Genomic DNA, 22,728 nt, shown 5'->3' on the forward strand with positions numbered 1-22,728 from the left:
ACATCATTATATACATTAGGGACAATATAATTTTATAAATATTAAGAAAACGTGTTCGCTTAATTTTGTTAATATATCACACATTTTGATCAACTCATCTGTTTAAAGTCAGGTGGAATGTTGGAAATCATTAAATAGAATATGTAGAAAATTTTATAAATATAAACATTCATATGTGAATAAATTGATACTAATTTGCACAAAGCCTTTAACACTTATTTCCGAATAAAGCAAGGAAAATGTGATGAAAAAGGTTTACAAATTTAAAATTTATTAAAATCTTTTAATACAAGTAACTTGAACTTTAACAAATTAAATTAAATATTCCGCAGAGAAAAAGTCGAAAAAAAACGATGTTCACTTCGCAGGTTAACGATGACGGCAGACGATCGAAAAGTTGCACACAGGAGCTTTCGTATCAAAAATGTTGACTTGGCGCTCAGGCCTGTGGACGAAACGAATGATATATAGCGAATGAGAATGGTATGTTGTGTTGTCCTGTGTGGTGTCATCTGGTGCGGTGTCATCTGGTGTGGGGTGAAATTCCTTGAGTGTTCACAGGTGTGGTGAGTTTCATTAAGGTGTGTCAGTTTTTCCCGAGTAGAGCGGTGCACTTGGAGGAGGGAGTTAAAACTCATTTAAACATCCTGGGCCCCCTAGGCGAATATTTTGCCTAGTATTACACGTATATGCTTATATTGCATGTATTTCGGCGTACTGCTGGTTGAGTAGCCGAGGGCGCGGCATACATGGTGATATAGTTATATCCATATTTACGTGTATGGGCAGAACGCATATTCGGTATGCATTTTGCTGTGCGTGCAAAAGATATGTAACTTAATTTTGCGGGTTTTGAGGTTGTATGTGCTTTTCATACTTATTGCATTGCGGTTGTTTCTTTTATAATTTTATTATCTGTATTGTTTGTTGAAAATTTCTTTACCATCGGTTTATTACGGTTAGCGACTCCACGCCTGGCTCAGATATGGCCAGAATGGGTGCTCCTTTGAAACCTTGAAGAGGGATCTTGCGAGAGTGAGATTTGTGATTTTCACTCACTTTTTTGAAGTGAGATTTACAACTTTTACAAATGTTTCCCATAAACTACCCGTTTGATGAGCGCTTAGATAGTTTCGATAAGTGCGACCTTTGCTTTTTGTAAGTCTGGGTGCGACACTGTATCACATTGTAAATATGGTGATCCCTTAACTTTATTTTTGAAGTTTTATACATTATAAAAATGTTGTCAACTATCAGGCACTATAGAGGTGTCGATTTTTCGGCTTTCTTAGGACAATTTTGTTATATGTTATGTTAAGTGCGATTTTAGCAAGTAGTAGCGCGCCACATAACTCAAGATTTTTGAAGCAGGATTTTTGTATCATTATTGGCTGGAGCCATCCTGCGGGGTCGAAAAGTTACATATTTGTGTTTTTAAACCTGATATTTTCAGAAAGGACTCTGACTTGATTTTTTCCGCCAATTCGTGGAGTGTTGGAACATTGGGAATTTAGTGGTAGTCGTATGACGTACCGGCCATTATTTGATCTAGTAGTTGTGGATTTGTAAAAGTCTTCACAATACTGATCTTCAGGGGTTGCGATTGATATGGGGGGGAGCTCTTCTAACTCCCAAAATTTCCTTAATTGTGAATGAAGGTATTCTTTAGAGTATTCGTCAACTTGAGTTGTTGTTGTGGAAACTGGTTCTGTAACTAGTCCACTTAGGATCCAGCCGAAAATAGTATTTTGTGCCAATAGTTTGTTTGAAATTTTCTCAACACCCTCGAGTATTATCTGAGGTATGAGATCGCTGCCTAATAGAAGGTCTATTTGAGCGGGAGTGTTGCAGTTGGAATCTGCTAGCTTTAGGTGTGAAACCTTTTGCCAATGCTTGCTATTTATGTGATAGCTTGGAAGCATATTTGTAAGTTGCGGTAAGACTATAGCTTCTGCTTGTATGTGCTTATCCGCTTGGAGGGAAATTAGGGTAATGGGGCAGATTTTATTTGAGTTTTGGACTACTCTTCCGCCCATTCCCGTAATTTCAAAATTGGCTAGTTTTGTTGGCAGTTGTAGCCTATTTTGAGCCCTAGACGCTATGAAAGATCGTTGTGATCCTTGGTCTATTAAGGCCCTAAGTTTAAACAGTTCTCCTCGGTGTTCGATGGAGATGACTGCTGTGGGTAGTAATACCCTATTTTGTATTTCGCTGTGTAGCGTTTGAGTTTTTTGTGCCTTTGAGCAACATGGTGTCTTTTGGCAATTTTCGGGATTTCGGTTTTTGGGAGTTGTTGTTACCACTAAACCTGTGGTTCTTTTTGTATAAGCGCTTCTTTGGGGTGATATGGGAAATTCGCTGTAATGAAGCATTGAGTGGTGTCTTTTGTGACAATATAAGCAATTGAACTTGCTTTTGCAATTTTTATACTTATGCGCATGCGACAAGCAATTTGTACAAAGTCTTTTTGATCTGACCAAATTATTTCGTTCGTTAACTTTTAAGTTTTTAAACTTCTCGCAAGATTGTAGTTTATGCCCTCTCGTGCATAGTTCGCATGACGTATGATTATTTTGTTCGGATGTGAACGATTGAGACTTGTAAAAGCTTCTGTTTAATTTATTTTTGCTACTAGCTTGGGGTCTATTGAAGCTTCTTTTTTGGTCGTGTTGTACATTTTTTGTTTTAATTAGCTTTTTGTCTACCCTTTCAGCGATTTCGTATTGGGTAGTTAGAAAGTCTTTCATTTGTAGCCACGTGGGGCATTTCTTTCGTGATGAGAGCGATTGCTCCCATAAAAGTAACGATTTTTCTGGTAATGCGGCAGTGCATATGTTTACCAGTATAGGGTCCCAGCTGTCTGTGGGAATATTTTTTGTCGATAAAACTGACAAACAGTTTGAAACAGTGGATTGTAGTCTTATAAACTCTTCACTGGTTTCTTTTTGAATCTTAGGCAAGGTTATTAGTGTCGTTACTTGGTTATGGACCAATATTCTTTCATTTTCATATCTTGCTTTTAGAGCTTCCCAAGCCAAATTGAAATTGTCGTCATTAAGTGCGAACTGTTTGACTATTACGCCTGCTTGACCTTGCGTTTTGTATCGGAGGTGATACAATTTTTGCGCTTTTGATAATTTTGGATGGTTGATGTAAACGGCAGTGAACATATCCCGGAAGGACGGCCATTCTTCATAACCTCCATAAAATATTTCTGTGTCACATGCGGGCACCTCGAGATGGATGCCTGAACTTGCCTCTTGATTTTGTACTTGTGGCAGCTCTACTCTCGGATGTGGAGTAGGTGCAATAGCTTTTATTAGCTTTAATTGATCAGAAATCATAGCTTTTGTTTCTTCGTACTGGTCTAGCCGACGATTTAAAATCGTGTGGTAGATCTGAATTGTCATAATCTACTATGGCGTCATGAGCCATTTGGAGACGAGTCCAAAAATTGTCAATATTTTGTTTTTTTTATTTCCAATAACGATTCAGAGATGTCTTGAATCGGTGAAGATGAAAATCGAGTGCAGTAGCGTGTTAATCTGTCACTCTCAGAAATGAATTTGGTGGCACACATATTTTTGCCTTTTATTTGCTTTGTGGTAACCTGTCTTGCGCGTGTAGCTTCTGCAGGTGTAATTTGATTTTTATCGTCATTAACCATTTTTGTTATGTTATTTACCGAATACTCTTTTACGTATACTTGTATACGAGTTTTTTTCGGACTAGATAAATATTTAAATGCGAAATAAATTTTTTAATTTGTAAATTATTTTAAATATTTTGTTGTGAGTGTAATTTAAATTTTCTTAATTTTATTATTAAGAATCGCTCTTTTAATTTAACAATATTTTTTATGTCCTTATTGTTGATGTATTTAGGTACACCCTAATACACGGACTTGTTAGTATATATTTATGTGCTCGTGAAATTGAGAGCTCGTTGAAGAGATCAATACACTTTGTACATAAGTATGCACGGATTGTTTGTGCGTATGTATGTATATTTTCTAATGCAATTGAGAGCTCGTTGTAGAGATCAATTTGCTTTTACTTTTGTGTACGCAATCCTGCTTGTTTGTTACAAGGGGTATTGCGGGATGTATGCCAATTGTGGACTTTGAAAATATGTACAATTATAATTGTATATGTTTTAATATGTATATATATTTAAATATTATTTTTGTTTGTGTGCAATTGAGAGCTCGTTAGAGAGATCAATGCGTTTTTGTTTGATTCGCAATCCTGCTTGCTTGTGTTTTAACAAGATCAAGAGGTTTGCTTGAATAAATGTACATATGCGTATGTATATATATTTATATATATATATATATATTTTTTTTTTTAAGAGTTTGTTTGTTTTTTTGTTTGCTTTTTAATAAAAAATAAAATTAAGGAAATTTTATTTCACTTTGTTTATTCATTCGCAATTTAAAAATCACCTTTTAGTGAATGTTTAAAATTTTAATAATTTAATATTACCCAATGTTGAGTATGGTATAAGAATATAGGTAGATTGTATGCCGTATGTATGTACAAACTGGGCTTCTATATTTTGCAATAGAAAGAGAGCGCGAAGAAGGAATTGATAATGTGCAGGTATTCTCCGTATGCACATATATGGATGTAAATATGTACTTGGTTTTTGAAAATATATAAATATGTCGTTTGTATTTATTTTGTTTCTTCTTCTTTGTCTTTAAAATTTTTGTTATATGTTTGTGCCTTTGCTTACTTATTTAAGGCAATCCTGCTTACTGTTTTTGTTAAAAATAAGGGGTATTGCCGGAAAATATTTGCAAGTAAATACTTGAATTCTGTTTTTGTTTTTTGTGTTTGTGAAATATGTGTGTTTGAAAACACAAAGGTAAGCTTATAGGCATACAATAATTATTTACATAATATATATTTGGATATATAAGTATATTGTACCAAACTGGTTTTAATGTCAGCGGTATTTCGATTTGTACCGTGATCTATACCAGTTTGGTAATCTTATTTTATATTAGTGTATAAAATAATAAGAGAAATAAATACGCTCACTTTGGTTTTCCTCAAGGGGCTTTTGGAGGCCGTATATATGTATATACAAGTTACGTGCTTGTGCGTTTGTCCCAGTGTCTGTCTTCTTCGGCATCCAGCTGGCTAGCTCCTAATGCGTGTTTGTTGTTTGTATTTTTGTGGATAAATTTGCTCGCGCCCGAATATGTGTTTTTGTTTAGATTTTGTTGTATGGTGCATTAGTTTCGCGCTCAATTTATGTATGCTTTTAGTTTATTTCAGTTTTCGCGCTCGATTTGTGTTGTATTAGTTAGTTGTTTAAGATGTTTAGCAAATTTTGCACTGTATATTTATGTATTTGTTATTTTCACCGCACTTATTTTTGTCACAGCACTTCAACCTTTTCGATAAGTTATATATGTATGTTTATGTTTATTTTGTTTGGTTCGTATTTGGTCACTGTGTATATGTAACTAAATTTTTTTTTTAATGTTTTTTCACTCCATAGTGCCTCTCACTATGGCTCGAAGGACCATGAATAAATTGATACTAATTTGCACAAAGCCTTTAACACTTATTTCCGAATAAAGCAAGGAAAATGTGATGAAAAAGGTTTACAAATTTAAAATTTATTAAAATCTTTTAATACAAGTAACTTGAACTTTAACAAATTAAATTAAATATTCCGCAGAGAAAAAGTCGAAAAAAAACGATGTTCACTTCGCAGGTTAACGATGACGGCAGACGATCGAAAAGTTGCACACAGGAGCTTTCGTATCAAAAATGTTGACTTGGCGCTCAGGCCTGTGGACGAAACGAATGATATATAGCGAATGAGAATGGTATGTTGTGTTGTCCTGTGTGGTGTCATCTGGTGCGGTGTCATCTGGTGTGGGGTGAAATTCCTTGAGTGTTCACAGGTGTGGTGAGTTTCATTAAGGTGTGTCAGTTTTTCCCGAGTAGAGCGGTGCACTTGGAGGAGGGAGTTAAAACTCATTTAAACAATATGTATGGAGTAAAGTTAGCTGGATGTGTCCAAAATTCTGAATATCAGTTATATGGGGCTAAGGCAAGTTTTTCTGGACTTTATCTATTTTAGGCGCAAAGATACACAGTTATTTGGCTGCTTAATTTTAATAATGAGTTCAATCATTGAATTCGTTTCGATCGAAAGAAATTACTTTGAAATCATTGAAACCGTAACGAAAACAAAATTTTTGATGAAGTTGAACTCTCTTACCGATTCGATAAAATACATTCCGTGGTTAACAGATGGTGCTAATTTCGAAATTATTGAAACCGCAAAATCGAGAATATTTGTCGAAATATATCTTTTGATGAGTGAGTTGCGAAAATTAAAAAAATTGGGTGTTTGTAAGTACTTATTTGAAAAAATTGCTAACAACCTACTAAATTATGTATGATTGTGAATATTAGAAACAAAAGACAAAAACACTCCAACAAAAAGCATTTTGAAGTACAGATTTAAGTGATTTTCATTCAATTTATGGAACAGGTGGTGGGAGGTAAACAGTATACAGTCTGTTGAAGGATTAAAAGGCATTCAAAATTTTTGATATTCTTCTGTAATTTCAGCAAATATTTCGGATGAGATCCGTATTAAAAGTACCAGTAATAAGAGACCAATTGATGCAATCTATTACCGGCACCAAATACAAAATTACCCATATTTAACGGCTGCACAAGCAACGTAGGTGTTGTATCCTGTACACACTCTGTTCTTTTCATAGTAGTTTTTAACAGTACCCTTATATTGAGAGTGGGCGAGGCTATCATCAAATTTAATCCAAATCTACAGTGTCGATAGGAGTGCTGAAGGTATTTGTTCTGAGCGAGTTTGGGTATTTTAGCTATAATGATTTGGGAGATATATACTTTAAAACTTTTAAAGAGCGGAGCCACGCCCATTTTTTAAAAAATATTTTAGCCCACCGTTGCCCCTTGCTACTGCAATACCTTGTGCAAAATTACAGTCCTCTCTCTACATTTGTTGCTTTGGTATAGCACTTCATAAGCTTACGTTTAATGGCGTTTTGTGGGCGTGACAGTGGTCCGATTCGAGTGGTCCATCTACGAGCTTATGCTTACATATTCATGAAGGAATACGTGTGCACGGACGGACGAACGGACAGACAGAGAGTCACTCAGAATTCAACTCGTCTCGTCAACCTGATCATTTCTATATATACAACTCCATATCTGTCGCGATTAGTTTTAAGTGACAAACAACCGTTAGGTAGGTCTGTAGCAACATGTTGCAAGAGTCCACATAAAAAACCTATTTGCCACATTTAGTATACGAGTCATACTTACCTTCTAAAAAAAAAGACAAAGCAAACAAGAAGAGAAATGCGCAAAGTATACATCCAATCGATATAATGACTATAGTTGATTTTAAACGAGGAAACTGCAGTGAAGTTCCAGTTACTCGATAAAATTTTAGCTGAAAATTTTTAATATAATTAGTTTTTGTATGTCATTTCAACATTAATTTTAATTCTTATATGTATGTTTGTATATGTTCTTATAGGAATAGTATATATAATCATATAACTTGTTGGAAATCATTTCTTTCGATACTTTATAACAGTTCTTTACGACCGAACTCGCTAGCTTATATAATTATATGTATATAGTTTTCAATAAAAATTAAAATCACTCTGTTTATACCAAATGAATAAATCCCTGCATTGTCCTCCAAACTCGTCTAAATATGAATAAGAGGACAATGCAAAAGGCTCAACATCGCTATGTTGGTAATAAGAATGAAACACAGTAAGAGCGGAGTATCCCAGTATCACAACAACAACAATCTACGCTGGAATATCGAACTACATCAGGTTACATTTATAATTATTATTATACTTATATTTATAATTAACAAATAAACCGAATTGTGTAAACACTAACAAACACACGCTTAAATACTCAATTGTGAAATTGTGAAAGCGAAGGCAATTGTCTCAACGATGTACTACACAGGATCTATTCTGCAAGCTGACCTGGTAATCTTAGTGGTAAAATGGCGTATGTTTCGAATCGTATTCAGCAGATATTTAAAAAATGTATCGTGAAATACTTGTTGAAAGCAAACACAGTCTGTTTCAAAGGATCTTATTTAGGAAATGGATTAACGACGCAATAGAAGATTTTGAACTACAAACTGTTACATTTGGTATTAACTGTGCCTAATATTTAGCTATCCGTACCATCCTTAAATTAGCGGATGATGTATAAGGAACTCACCTACTGGCAGCAAAGATACTCCGCTACGAAATATACGTCGATGATCTACATGACGTAACAACTGCTAAGATGGTGCGAGATGAACTCACTTCATCTTTGGAGTCCGCAGGATCTCAAATAACCCAAAAGTCTTATCTGGAATCCCACAAGAGCACCTATTGCATACCAACACACTCAATTTAACGGAATACAATAGCACAAAAACACTGCGAATCAGATGGAATGCAAAAAAAGATGAACTATATTTTCTCATCAACTCTATTTAGAATAATCGTTTATTACAACAGAAGTATATCAATTATAGCAAAATGGTTCGACCCAACTAAAATAATAATGCAACTGATATTGCTTGATAGAGAGTCCAAAACCCTTAACTCTCCATCGATCGAAATCCTTCAAGGATTACGAAGCCCAAAATCCGGGAATTTAGACCGTTTAATTCAAGGTTACTCCAGCAATACTTCTGCAAACGATGGAACGAAGAATATCTAAAAGAACTCCCCAAACGGTATAAATGGAAATAGTTATATGCCAAGAAACACTACCTCCAAATGAATGAAGACTTGGCCGCACCAAAAAATCCTATAGCGGTGCAGACAATAAGGTAAGAGTAGTTGACATACATGCATTTCAAGAGACAATTACCCGCCCGATAACCAAATAGTCATCTTACCAAATAACTAATGTCATATCTTTATATTGACATAGCTCCTCAAAATAGCATCAAACCAATATGCAGCCAACAGAGTACTGGTCAGATCGCACTCAACTCAAAAGTGCACAAGTCCGAAAAGACGTGGCATGTGTAACGGGATGCACCATTCAACCCTAAACGAACACGCTAGGTTGTTCTGCAAAGAGGCAACCAAAACAACAAAGAGAGACGAAAGACTACACAAACACAAAGATATTGCAACGATCCGACACAGTTTTATTTTTAACGTACCACAGCGTCATGTACTCAATTGTAAAAATTAACCAACACAAATTAATGTACAATTAAACTCTACACACCCAAATACACTGAATTGAAATTCTATTAAATTCGAATAATATTTATTTTATTTGACACAGCAGCAAAGTCATATACGTTATTTTTAGGAATTACTTTTAAAAGTAACTAACACTTAAAGATTTTTCAATAAGGGTGATATGGTTGTTTTCAAAAAACAAACATACTAATTGTTATGGAAATTCAAATGTTTTTAGTGTGAAGTACAGTCGAGACAATTAAGTTCTGAATATAACATTAAAATGGCCTGCACGACTTCTTTTGCAGGAATGAATTCGATGAACCCAATTTTCGAGTACTTTTTCCACTAAATCAAGTCATATTGTAGATCAACTACTCCTCCTCCGAGAGTAGTTAAAAATCCAAAAGAAAACCTAGATATATATATATATATTTAAAAGTACCAGCTTGTGATACTGAAGTTTTTCATGGAGGCTATGATCAATGGCTGTTCTTCCGGGACATATTCACTGCCGTATATATCAACCATCCTAAACTTTCACGAGCAAAAAAGCTGTACCATATCAGGTACAAAACAAAAGGGGAAGCAGGCAGTATTGTCAACCCTTTCGCTTTGAATGACGAAAATTTTAATCTGGCTTGGGATGCACGAAAACGCAAGAGTATTGGTAGATATTCAAATAACTATTTTCATTATTTTACCAAAAATTCAACAAAAAACCAGCTAAAAATTTCAAAAACTATACTCAACAGTGACTAATTGCTTATTTGTGTTAGAAACACAAAATGAATCCACAGAATTGTGGGACCCTATCCTAGTAAATATTTACGCAGTGACACAACCCGATGCTGCTTTGCTGCGATGGGAGCAATCACTAGTGGCAAGAAAGAATTCGCCAAACTGCCATCAAATGAAAGAATTTTTAACAACTCAGTGCGAAATAGCTGAGCTAGTAGACAAAGAGGTAGTTAAGCCAAAAGGACTCAGTCTGCCCGAGATTAATTGTATATAGAAGACCCAAATTTTTGAATTTGAATAAAACGGGATATGCATCTCGATATGTCTTCAAGATATACGTAAAGTAAATGGGCAGCAGTATCCTACGTATAAAGATGCATGCTTGCGGCATTGAATAGGATTGTTTGTGTAAAAGCACCAAAAACATTCGCACAACTACACAATTCAAAACATTTTTGGTGGATTTATAATACTATCAAGCGCTGTTTCGATCGTGAACGGCTTTGGCCGTTTTCGAGATCCAGAAGGAAGTAATGTTAAATTTGCTAAGATAATTAAATTAGCTTGACTTGATCAGAATGAAATAAGCCGACATATGTTCATTCCTACTCCGTGATGTTTACTGGTTGAGAAGTGACAACGGGAGGCACCGTAATAGTATACTATTTTAAAATTACTTTAATCGATTGCCCCTGGATGGAATAGAATAATATAAAAATAGCGATTAAAAATAAGGGATTGATTGTATGGATGTGAAAATTTGAAATTGTATGTACTTTTCAATGCTGAATCATAAAAGTAAATACAAAAAACTTTGTCTAACAAAATAAAAATAAGTAATATTTGGGGTGGACCACCTTAAGCAAGTATATGTTGGCCGATTCTCAGACCCGATAAGCACACCGAATTTGAACAAAAGCAACAAACACCGTGACACGAGAATTTTATATATTAGATATATATTTGTATGTACAAGTATATGTAGGAGTAGAAAGGTTAAGGCGAGAACCATTGTCATTCATTCTTCCTGGCTGACATTGGCTCGCATTCTTTAGTACAGTAGAAATATTGTTTCGAGTTGCAGTATTTTAGTCATTCTGAGTTGAGTTCAGTTATTTTTCATTATGGTAGACAGTTTCGTGGAGATATATTCAGCTTTAGTATAAGTATATGAATATAATAAACATTCATATTTTCTTAAATACAAATGGTATTGAAAAATATGCAGTATTTAAAAAATTACAACTTCTCTGACTCTAACAATACATTTTAAACACAAGTTTTTGCCACGCCTCCATATGTAGACAGATCCCATAGCCGGCCAAAAACACTGCGACGGTGGGTGTCCGCTTATGAGGAATTTCATTGTATATATTATATTTTAATGATCAGGATGACAAGACGAACATAATTTCGAGTGACTGTCTGTCTGCTCGTATGTAATAATTAAGATATCTTTATGAAACTTGCTTTATACACATGTATGTCCCCTAGCACCCAAGGGAGGGTTGTATTGCAGATGGGCCGCAATAGCCAGAAGCACCTGCGAATAGCACTTGTGGGCTTTAAATTAAAACAAAAGTGGACATAAACCCGCCCCCTAATAGGTTGTAAAAGTATATATCTTACTAACCATTATAACTGTTTCAACCAAATTTGCCCAGGACAAATCTTTTTGGCACCGTCTTTGACAGTGTTACAATGGATGAAAAAGAAATATATGTTGAAAACTATTAAAAGTACGACAACTCACTAGATAAATACTTCTCAAGCATTAAATTTCGCAAATAGGGTGGTAAAGAAAGTATCCAAAGGAGCAAGTATCAAAATTGGACAATGAGCATGGCACCGCCCATCTTCAGGTGAATTCTTATATTTCAGGAAGTACACAACAAAATTAGTGTGAAAATAAGCTAAATCGAAATATAATCACTCCTACTTACCATATGAAAAGATTTTAAAATCAATCCATTTCCTTCATTTTACTGTATGCAGTACCAATGAAGTTGTCGGAAGAAAATATAGCATAAATGATGCCCTTAAGATATGACATCTAGCGTCACAAAATAGTCGAAATCGGACTATAACTTATCAAGCCCCCAGCAATGAAACTTAAGAGGCCGTCTTTTCCCGGTACTAATGTTCCCTAGTGCCAAATATAAAAAATATGGGTAAAATCGGGTCAGTGGTTCCCACTGTCCAAAAATTTGAAACAGACAGACTTTCAAAATATTCGGTTGAATTTTACTATACATTGTATATTTATTATTTATTTATATTATATTGGTCGAAATGTGGTGGTCATTTTCTGGTAGCGAAATGTACAAGTATTTATGTCAAGAATGGGTAAACTCGATTCAATACTTCCTTTATCCCTTATATACTTACCTAATATAAATATTTTCTAACTTCTGGTTGGCTATATACTGTATTTTCGGTCAATGTGTGAGTTATCTTCCTTATATTTAAAGAAAAAAATTTCCTGATAATTGTGTGCCCTTGTGCCAAAAAAGGATAAAATCGGGTTAAAACTAAACCTTATATAATAATTGCTGCTTTACGGTTGGCTCTGTACCGTATATATCAGTCAATATGTGGCTAAATGAGCCTACGTTGTCCCGAAAACTTACACCAACACACCTCTCATATCACTGACACGCAACATTCACCACATCACCTCTCGCAACATTCACCACCTCACCTCACGCAACATACACCTCACACAACGACACTACCACCCAGGATACACAACACACCGGGCGATCACCCCACCAACCATCAACAAAACCACGGACACTAGAATCGGCTGACCTCTTCTTCGTATTGAACTCGCTGCGAACACACCGTCATCCGTGGATTCCCGTCCTCTGTCGAAAACCTGTAATCGTGTCGCGGATCTGATCCGATCAAGTAAAATTTCTATACATAATCAAAAGCATTTATATACATTTTTTTTCTCTACGCTGCGTCGCAAGTGATTGTGGTATTAAGGGAGTGATTAAAACCCGTAATTTCATTTATAAATAAAATTATAATTGTACTAAAAGCGAAAGGTGGTGAGTGTGTAAGTTTTTCTTTGAAAAGAATTATTAGTTTGAAAAGAATTAAATATGGTCCTTTGAGAATAAAAGAAAAGCACTATCGATTTACAAAAAAAAAAACCAAAGTTATATATTATATGCAAAAAGCCAAAGTGCAGCGAAACAGTGAAAAACCAAAACAAAAAAAAACAAAGCTACCTAAAGTGTCAGTGCAGTGCAGTGTTAAAACAAAAAAAGCATCCAAAGTGCTGTGTAGTGTACTAAACATATAAAAGCATATCTACAGAAAGTTATATACATATACATATATACAAGGTGTTTCCCTTGGTGACCAAAAAAAAAATATAATAATAATATCGACTTAAAAGTGGTGTGACAAAAAACAGAAAATATTAGATAAAAACTTATATATAAAAACTACATATTAATTTACATACAAATAACAACAATAAACAAATCGGGCCCGATCCTAACAACAAATTTAATATCATACAAATATACATTCGGGCGCGGAGTAACAAAAAAAAACACCACAAAAAAGCAACACCTAGCACACACAAAATCCAAAGGAAAGGACAAAGGAATTGGAAAGAAGCACACATAGACGTACATACACGTAACTATTGTATATACACGTAAAAGTGAGTCCATTCGATTCCTTTTTCTTATATTTATGCACATACATATATATTTATTGCGAATTTCAGTTTACATTTGTACAAAAAACTGAAATAAAATACCAAAAAACCGTTCAATATCTTGGTAACGGTTGGCAATTTGGTATAACTTACCGGTTTTAATTGCGGGTTCAAATAACGAAAAACCGTGTATTGTAATATATATGTACAGTCATACACATACATATATACGGCAGATATATATATGCATATAATATATAATAATTGACTACCTGTACCTGCATTCAAACAAAATATACAAAAAAAAAAAAAAATACATACATACAATAAACGAAGTTAAACGAAAATAAAATATATATATATATACGTATAAAAAGGAGTACATACATTTACTTCTAACGTATATATAACAATTACATATATAAAATTATATACAGCATGCATAATTACGTATACATAGATATGTATTTTTAAATATTAATATCGTATATCACATATCGTATTTTACATACATATGTATATATCCTATGCGTCATTTATACATGCAATTGAAAACTTGCATACGTACATACCGTGCTTACGGAAAATTGCGCCATTACTTGCTATTGCCAATTTCTCTCTAGCGCTCTTTTACGATTATACATAATTGGCTTATTTGCATTACATACAGTATACAAATAGCTTACTTATATACCCTATATATGTACATAGGGTACAACTATAGGAAAACCAATCATTTTGCATAAATTCGGTTCGGTAAATAAAACGCGGATTATTTAATAAAAATCATACTATATTATATAAAAAATACAAAATTTTGAACAATATACATACATATTGGTTCAAACTAAATTTATATTTTATATGCAAAGTCCACTTTGGCATATATCCCGCAATACCCCTTGCAGCAAGCAAGCAGGATTGCGTACAAAACTATTCAGCACAAATATTCGTGCTTACTCGTACATAGGTACAAAGTGCATTGATCTCTTCAACGAGCTCTCAATTGTACAAGTACATATATACATACCTACAAGTCCACGCATTAGGGTGTACCTACATACCCCTAAATAAGGACATAAAAAAAAAACAATATATATATATATATATATATATAAAATAAATAAAAAAATTGTCAATAAATTGGTAAATAAAATAAAATTAAAAATAAATACGAACCGGTATCTATAACAACTAAATCCGGGTATTTTAGTTATTTACTTGAAATTAAGAACCCTAATCCAAAAAAAAAATACTTTTTGCGGTTATACATACAAGTATATACGGAAATTAATATTTATTTGGTTCGAAGTGAAAAACTCTATTCACTAACAATAGCTTTCGTTCACACATTTATATATACGAAGATATTTTCTGAATTATCCATCAGTCGACACTGAGGAATTTCTAATTTATTTCATACAATTTCTAAATGAGCTCAGACTCAAAAGATTCAAAAACAACACAGTCTCTAAAAGTACCAAAAATGATTTCGGACGAAAAAAGTCCATGCACACCAGCAGAAGCTACACGCTCCAAGCAAGGTGCGACAAAACAAAAAAGGGGTAGAGACATTTCTTACACAAAATTCATTTCGGAAAGTGACAGTTTAATAAGATACTGCACTAGATTCTCATCTTCGCCGATTCAGGACAATTCTGAGTCGTTATTAGAAATCAAAAAAGACAATCTTGACAATTTTTGGTCACGTCTCCAAGCTGCATATGACGCAATTGTAGAATCTGACGACTCAGATCTACCAGAAAATTTCAAATCTTCGGCTTACGCCAAATACGAAAACTGCTTAGACCAGTTCGAAGAAACTAAAGCAATGATTTCCGATCAACTTAAGCTAATAAAAGCAATTGCACCTACTCCACATCAGCGAGTAGAGCTGCCACAAGTACAAAGTCAAGAGGCAAGTTCAGGCATCCATCTCAAGGTGCCCGTATGTGACACAGAAATATTTCATGGTGGTTATGAACAATGGCCGTCCTTCCGGGACATGTTTACAGCCGTTTACATGAACCACCCAAAATTATCAAACGCACAAAAATTGTATCACCCCCGATACAAAACAAAAGGTCAAGCAGGCGTAATAGTAAAACAGTTCGCACTAAATGACGATAATTTCAATTTGGCTTGGGAAGCTCTTAAATCAAGATTCGAAAACGAAAGAATATTGGTCGATAAACAAATATCGATATTAATGAACTTGCCAAAAATTCAAAAGGAAACAAGTGAAGAATTTATCAAACTTCAATCCACTGTTTCAAATTGTTTGTCGGTTTTATCGACACAAAATATTCCCACAGACAGCTGGGACCCTATACTGGTAAACATATGCACTGCCGCATTACCAGAAAAATCATTACTTCTATGGGAGCAATCGCTCTCATCACGAAGAAAATGCCCCACGTGGCAACAAATGAAAGATTTCCTAACTACCCAGTACGAAATCGCAGAAAGGGTAGATAAAAAAATGGGCAGAACGAAAACCGTTCAACACGACCTAAATAGAAGCTTCCACAGACCCCAAGCCAGTAGCAACAACAATTTAAATAGAAGCTTCTTCAGAAATTAAACGTTCACATCCGAACAGTACAAACAAACGTCATGCGAACTGTGTACAGGGGGCATAAGCTCAAATTTTGCGAGAAATTCAAAAAAATGAATATTACGGATCGAAACAATTATGTAAGAACAAAAAGACTTTGTACAAATTGCCTATCACATGTACATACACTTAAAGAGTGCGAAAGCAAATTTCATTGCGTTTATTGTCATAAACGACATCACTCAATGCTGCATTACAGCTCATTTTCCAGCTTATCCCCAAACAGCAAATATGAAAAGAGCCACGGGTTTAGTTGCAACAGAAAATCCCGAAAATTGCCAAGAAGCACCATGCTGCTCAAAGGCATTAAAAACCCAAACGCTACAGAGCGACAATCAAACTAGAGTACTACCAGAGAACGTATATCATAGAGAAGGTTCACAGTGCGGCCATTAGCAAAACATTTCATGCTTCGCAGGGGAACTGAAAAAGATGAGCGTGTTTCACCACATTTGGAAGGGGTTCTGAAAACGATGAGCGTGTTTCACCAAATGTCCACAATTAACATCAGGGGACTGAAAAATAGCAGAATTGAGCATTTTCAATGTTAATTGAGAAAAATAATGCTAATTTCAATGTTAAGAAATGTACGCTTACAGATTCGTATATTTACAATGCGCAAACGACTTTTCATATAATTTGAAGATATTCTGCCTATACAGGGTGGCTAACGAATCGTGCTACAAAATTAAACCGCAATAAATTTCTTTTTAGTCAATGCATTACGTTCAATTTTGTTATTGTATAGAAAATTTTATTTTATTAAAACAATTAATTATTTTTCCATACTCAACCACGCATATGCGACACCTAATTCGGGATTGCATCAATTATCTATTTAATGGACTGCTTCAGTTCAGTCAGATTTCCGGGTTTGATTTTGTACACCTCTTGCTTGACATAACCCGATAAGAAAAGACGAAGCGGTCCCAAATATTCTTATTCAAATATATATGTATAATTATGTTTGCATGTAAACAAATATGAAAGTACCCATTATAATTGTTAATTTGTCTATATGCAACGTATGTATGTAAATATGTACACTCATTGTTTCATGCGAAATCTCCGTTGCCACGGACAACCAATGGCCGAAGCTCACGTTTTTTGTTTTCTTGTCAAAGAGTCACTGTGTCGAAGGACTGACGCGACGACAAAGCGTCACAACATTGTGTTGTTGGTAGAAAATCCGAGCTGTGCCGAAAAAATATTAATGAACGGCCGCCGATTGTCACCGCTTCCCTTGCCGCTCTAACAGCTTTGCCCACTAATGATCGTAAATATGTATGTTTATATATGAGCATGCATACATATTGACGCAGATTTTTGTGAGACACGGAAAAATATTTTAAAATTGTAAAATATTTTAAATCGACAAAAGCTTTGTTGCCAGTTTTGTCAATTTTTTCTGTGTTTTGTGGGCTTGCTTGGTTGCAACTTTTCCCTTCCAGAGGGAATATCAGAAATTTGTTCAATTTATGATTTTTAGCTTTTGCCATCGTCGCGAAAAGAAGCTTGTAGGCAGACGCATGCTCGGGGAGATGAGAGGGTGTCTGTTTTTATGAATGAAGCGAGGTTGCTTGTTGAAAGTACGCCTGCGTTCATGAATGAAAATGTTGTTGTTGTGTGATTTACTATAAATTTGGGCTTCGCCTATTGGGCTGACATATTGACTTGTGACGATTGTTGTTTTTGTAGAACAAGTTTGTAGTTTTTGCGAATGTGGGTTTGTGTATTCATTATTTGTGTAGCAATGTCATAAGCACATATGTGTGTATGTACATATAGAGCAGTGCGCGCAAATGTTATTACTGATAAATGATAATAACTTGATTTGAATTTGAATTGTACTTACATAAGTACATACATATGTATGTATGTAAGCTTTAAATCATGAAAGGTGTGATTGGCATATATTACTATTTAAATATATTAAGATTTTTAAGATATTATGTTAGTGTGTTATATACTTATGTATGTATATATATAGTAAAACATAGCAGATACATATACATACGTATGTACTTATATGAAAGCATTTCATATTATCAAACATAAGCAATATTTAAAAAGCAACTGTAAATATTCCTTTGAAGTAATATATTTTAACTAAAATGTAATACATTTTTCATGATATAATAGATATTCAGAAAAGGAATTTCATATCTATGAATATGATTGCATATAAACGTATAAAAATATAAGCTAACATGCGGCTGTAATATCAATGCAAACTTCTGAGCATAATTTTCATACAATGCTAAGCTCTGTTCACGCGTCACTGTTAAAATTTCCCCTTCCGAGCCGACTCAAACAAAAACGGGCGCGAAAATAATCCCAAAATCTAACCGGGCGCGATCCTAACAACAAATTTAATATCATACAAATATACATTCGGGCGCGGAGTAACAAAAAAACACCACAAAAAAGCAACACCTAGCACACACAAAATCCAAAGGAAAGGACAAAGGAATTGGAAAGAAGCAGAGAAGCACACATAGACGTACATACACGTAACTATTGTATATACACGTAATACATATATTCCCCAAAAGCCCTTGGAGGAAATCAAAGTGAGTCCATTCTATTCCTTTTTCTTATATTTATGCACATACATATATATTTATTGCGAATTTCAGTTTACATTTGTACAAAAAACTGAAATAAAATACCAAAAAACCGTTCAATATCTTGGTAACGGTTGGCAATTTGGTATAACTTACCGGTTTTAATTGCGGGTTCAAATAACGAAAAACCGTTTATTGTAATATATATGTACAGTCATACACATACATATATACGGCAGATATATATATGTATATAATATATAATAATTGACTACCTGTACCTGCATTCAAACAAAATATACAAAAAAAAAAAAAAATATATACATACAATAAACGAAGTTAAACGAAAACAAGTAAGGAAGGGCTAAGTTCGGATGTAACCGAACATTTTATACTCTCGCAAGGTCAAATGGTATACTCGTTTGAGATTTCTTTGTGGATTGACTGATATTTTCGGTAGAAGGTCAACTATAGGCACTGGGGTCCACATATTTAGTACTTAGGGGTTTGAACAGTTTTGGTTCGATTTAGACAATTTTTGGCCGCAAGGTGGCATACTTTAGTTGCATTATTCACGCAAAGTTTTACCCCGATAAAATCATTTTTACCTGATTTGCATAGTGGAATGTGAAAGAATCAGATGGAATTGAAAATGGTGTTACATGGGAAGTAAGCGTGGTTGTAGTCCGATTTCGCCCATTTTCGCACTATGACATAGAAACATGAAAAGAACGTTATGCACCGAATTTGGTTGAAATCGGTTGAGCAGATCTCAAGATATGGGTTTATGGCTGTGCCACGCCCACTGTCTAATTTTGAACGCGGTTCCTATAAAGTCATCTTATACCATCTCAGAGATAAAATGTAATGTCTCTGGCGTGTTTAGTGCTTGATTTATCGCGCTTTTAGTAGTTTTTAACAGTACCGTTATATGGGGAGTGGGCGGAGTTGCCACCCGATTTCAACTATTTTCACACCGTCAATAGAAGTGCTAAAAACATTTGCTTCCAGTGAATTTTGTTATTATAGCATTAGCGGTTTAGGAGATATGCACATTAAACCTATTAGAGGCGGGACCACGCCCACTTTTAAAAAAAAAATTTTAACTGCAGATGCCCCTCCCTAATGTGATCCTGTGTACCAAATAACAGTCTTGTATCTTATTGCGGAGCTTAGTTATGGCAAGTTATTTGTTTTTGATTAATGGCGTTTTGTGGGCGTGGCAGTGGTCCGATTACGCCCATCTGCAATACCAACCGTCTCACGGTACCATGAAACATGTCTACCAAGTTTCATAAAGATATCTCAATTTTTACTCAAGTTAGAGCTTGCACGGACGGACGGACGGACAGACGGACGGACGGACAGACGGACGGACGGACAGACAGTCACCCGGATTTCAACTCGTCTCTTCATCCTGATCATTTATATATATATAACCCTATATCTAACTCGATTAATTTTAGGTGATACAAACAACCGTTAGGTGAACAAAACTATTATACTCTGTAGCAACAGGTTGCGAGAGTATAAAAAAAAATATATATATATACGTACAAAAAGGAGTACATACATTTACTTCTAACGTATATATAACAATTACATATATAAAATTATATACAGCATGCATAATTACGTATACATAGATATGTATTTTTAAATATTAAATATTAATATCGTATATCACATATCGTATTTTACATACATATGTATATATCCTATGCGTCATTTATACATGCAATTAAAAACTTGCATACGTACATACCGTGCTTACGGAAAATTGCGCCATTACTTGCTATTGCCAATTTCTCTCTAGTGCTCTTTTACGATTATACATAATTGGCTTATTTGCATTACATACAGTATACAAATAGCTTACTTATATACCCTATATATGTACATAGGGTACAACTATAGGAAAACCAATCATTTTGCATAAATTCGGTTCGGTAAATAAAACGCGGATTATTTAATAAAAATCATACTATATTATATAAAAAATACAAAATTTTGAACAATTTACATAAATATTGGTTCAAACTAAATTTATATTTTATATGCAAAGTCCACTTTGGCATATATCCCGCAATACCCCTTGCAGCAAGCAAGCAGGATTATATATATATATATATATATAAAATAAATAAAAAAATTGTCAATAAATTGGTAAATAAAATAAAATTAAAAAAAAATACGAACCGGTATCTATAACAACTAAATCCGGGTATTTTAGTTATTTACTTGAAATTAAGAACCCTAATCCAAAAAAAAAATACTTTTTGCGGTTATACATACAAGTATATACGGAAATTAATATTTATTTGGTTCGAAGTGAAAAACTCTATTCACTAACAAAAGCTTTCGTTCACACATTTATATATACGAAGATATTTTCTGAATTATCCATCAGTCGACACTGAGGAATTTTTAATTTATTTCATACAATTTCTAAATGAGCTCAGACTCAAAAGATTCAAAAACAACACAGTCTCTAAAAGTACCAAAAATGATTTCGGACGAAAAAAGTCCATGCACACCAGCAGAAGCTACACGCTCCAAGCAAGGTGCGACAAAACAAAAAAGGGGTAGAGACATTTCTTACACAAAATTCATTTCGGAAAGTGACAGTTTAATAAGATACTGCACTAGATTCTCATCTTCGCCGATTCAGGACAATTCTGAATCGTTATTAGAAATCAAAAAAGACAATCTTGACAATTTTTGGTCACGTCTCCAAGCTGCATATGACGCAATTGTAGAATCTGACGACTCAGATCTACCAGAAAATTTCAAATCTTCGACTTACGCCAAATACGAAAACTGCTTAGACCAGTTCGAAGAAACTAAAGCAATGATTTCCGATCAACTTAAGCTAATAAAAGCAATTGCACCTACTCCACATCAGCGAGTAGAGCTGCCACAAGTACAAAGTCAAGAGGCAAGTTCAGGCATCCATCTCAAGGTGCCCGTATGTGACACAGAAATATTTCATGGTGGTTATGAACAATGGCCGTCCTTCCGGGACATGTTTACAGCCGTTTACATGAACCACCCAAAATTATCAAACGCACAAAAATTGTATCACCCCCGATACAAAACAAAAGGTCAAGCAGGCGTAATAGTAAAACAGTTCGCACTAAATGACGATAATTTCAATTTGGCTTGGGAAGCTCTTAAATCAAGATTCGAAAACGAAAGAATATTGGTCGATAAACAAATATCGATATTAATGAACTTGCCAAAAATTCAAAAGGAAACAAGTGAAGAATTTATCAAACTTCAATCCACTGTTTCAAATTGTTTGTCGGTTTTATCGACACAAAATATTCCCACAGACAGCTGGGACCCTATACTGGTAAACATATGCACTGCAGCATTACCAGAAAAATCATTACTTCTATGGGAGCAATCGCTCTCATCACGAAGAAAATGCCCCACGTGGCAACAAATGAAAGATTTCCTAACTACCCAGTACGAAATCGCAGAAAGGGTAGATAAAAAAATGGCAGAACGAAAACCGTTCAACACGACCTAAATAGAAGCTTCCACAGACCCCAAGCTAGTAGCAACAACAATTTAAATAGAAGCTTCTTCAGAAATCAAACGTTCACATCCGAACAGTACAAACAAACGTCATGCGAACTGTGTACAGGGGGGCATAAGCTCAAATTTTGCTAGAAATTCAAAAAAATGAATATTACCGATCGAAACAATTATGTAAGAACAAAAATACTTTGTACAAATTGCCTATCACATGTACATACACTTAAAGAGTGCGAAAGCAAATTTAATTGCGTTTATTGTCATAAACGACATCACTCAATGCTGCATTACAGCACATTTTCCAGCTTATCCCCAAACAGCAAATATGAAAAGAGCCACG

The 22,728-nt window shown here is 34.5% G+C and overlaps 1 protein-coding gene across 2 annotated transcripts in view; it reads right to left on the minus strand.

Moving 5' to 3' along the window:
• Positions 1-22,728, minus strand: part of LOC138855683 (gustatory and odorant receptor 22-like) — a 1,003,612-nt gene that overhangs the window by 703,459 nt on the left and 277,425 nt on the right. For both annotated transcript variants that reach the window (XM_070112940.1, XM_070112939.1), the window contains exon 5: positions 7,338-7,467. In XM_070112940.1, coding sequence (XP_069969041.1) covers positions 7,338-7,467 — 130 coding nt within the window. The remainder of the gene's footprint in view (positions 1-7,337; positions 7,468-22,728) is intronic.

The sequence above is a fragment of the Bactrocera oleae genome, chromosome 2 (assembly GCF_042242935.1).
Source record: "Bactrocera oleae isolate idBacOlea1 chromosome 2, idBacOlea1, whole genome shotgun sequence".
Taxonomy (NCBI): Eukaryota; Metazoa; Arthropoda; class Insecta; order Diptera; family Tephritidae; genus Bactrocera; species Bactrocera oleae.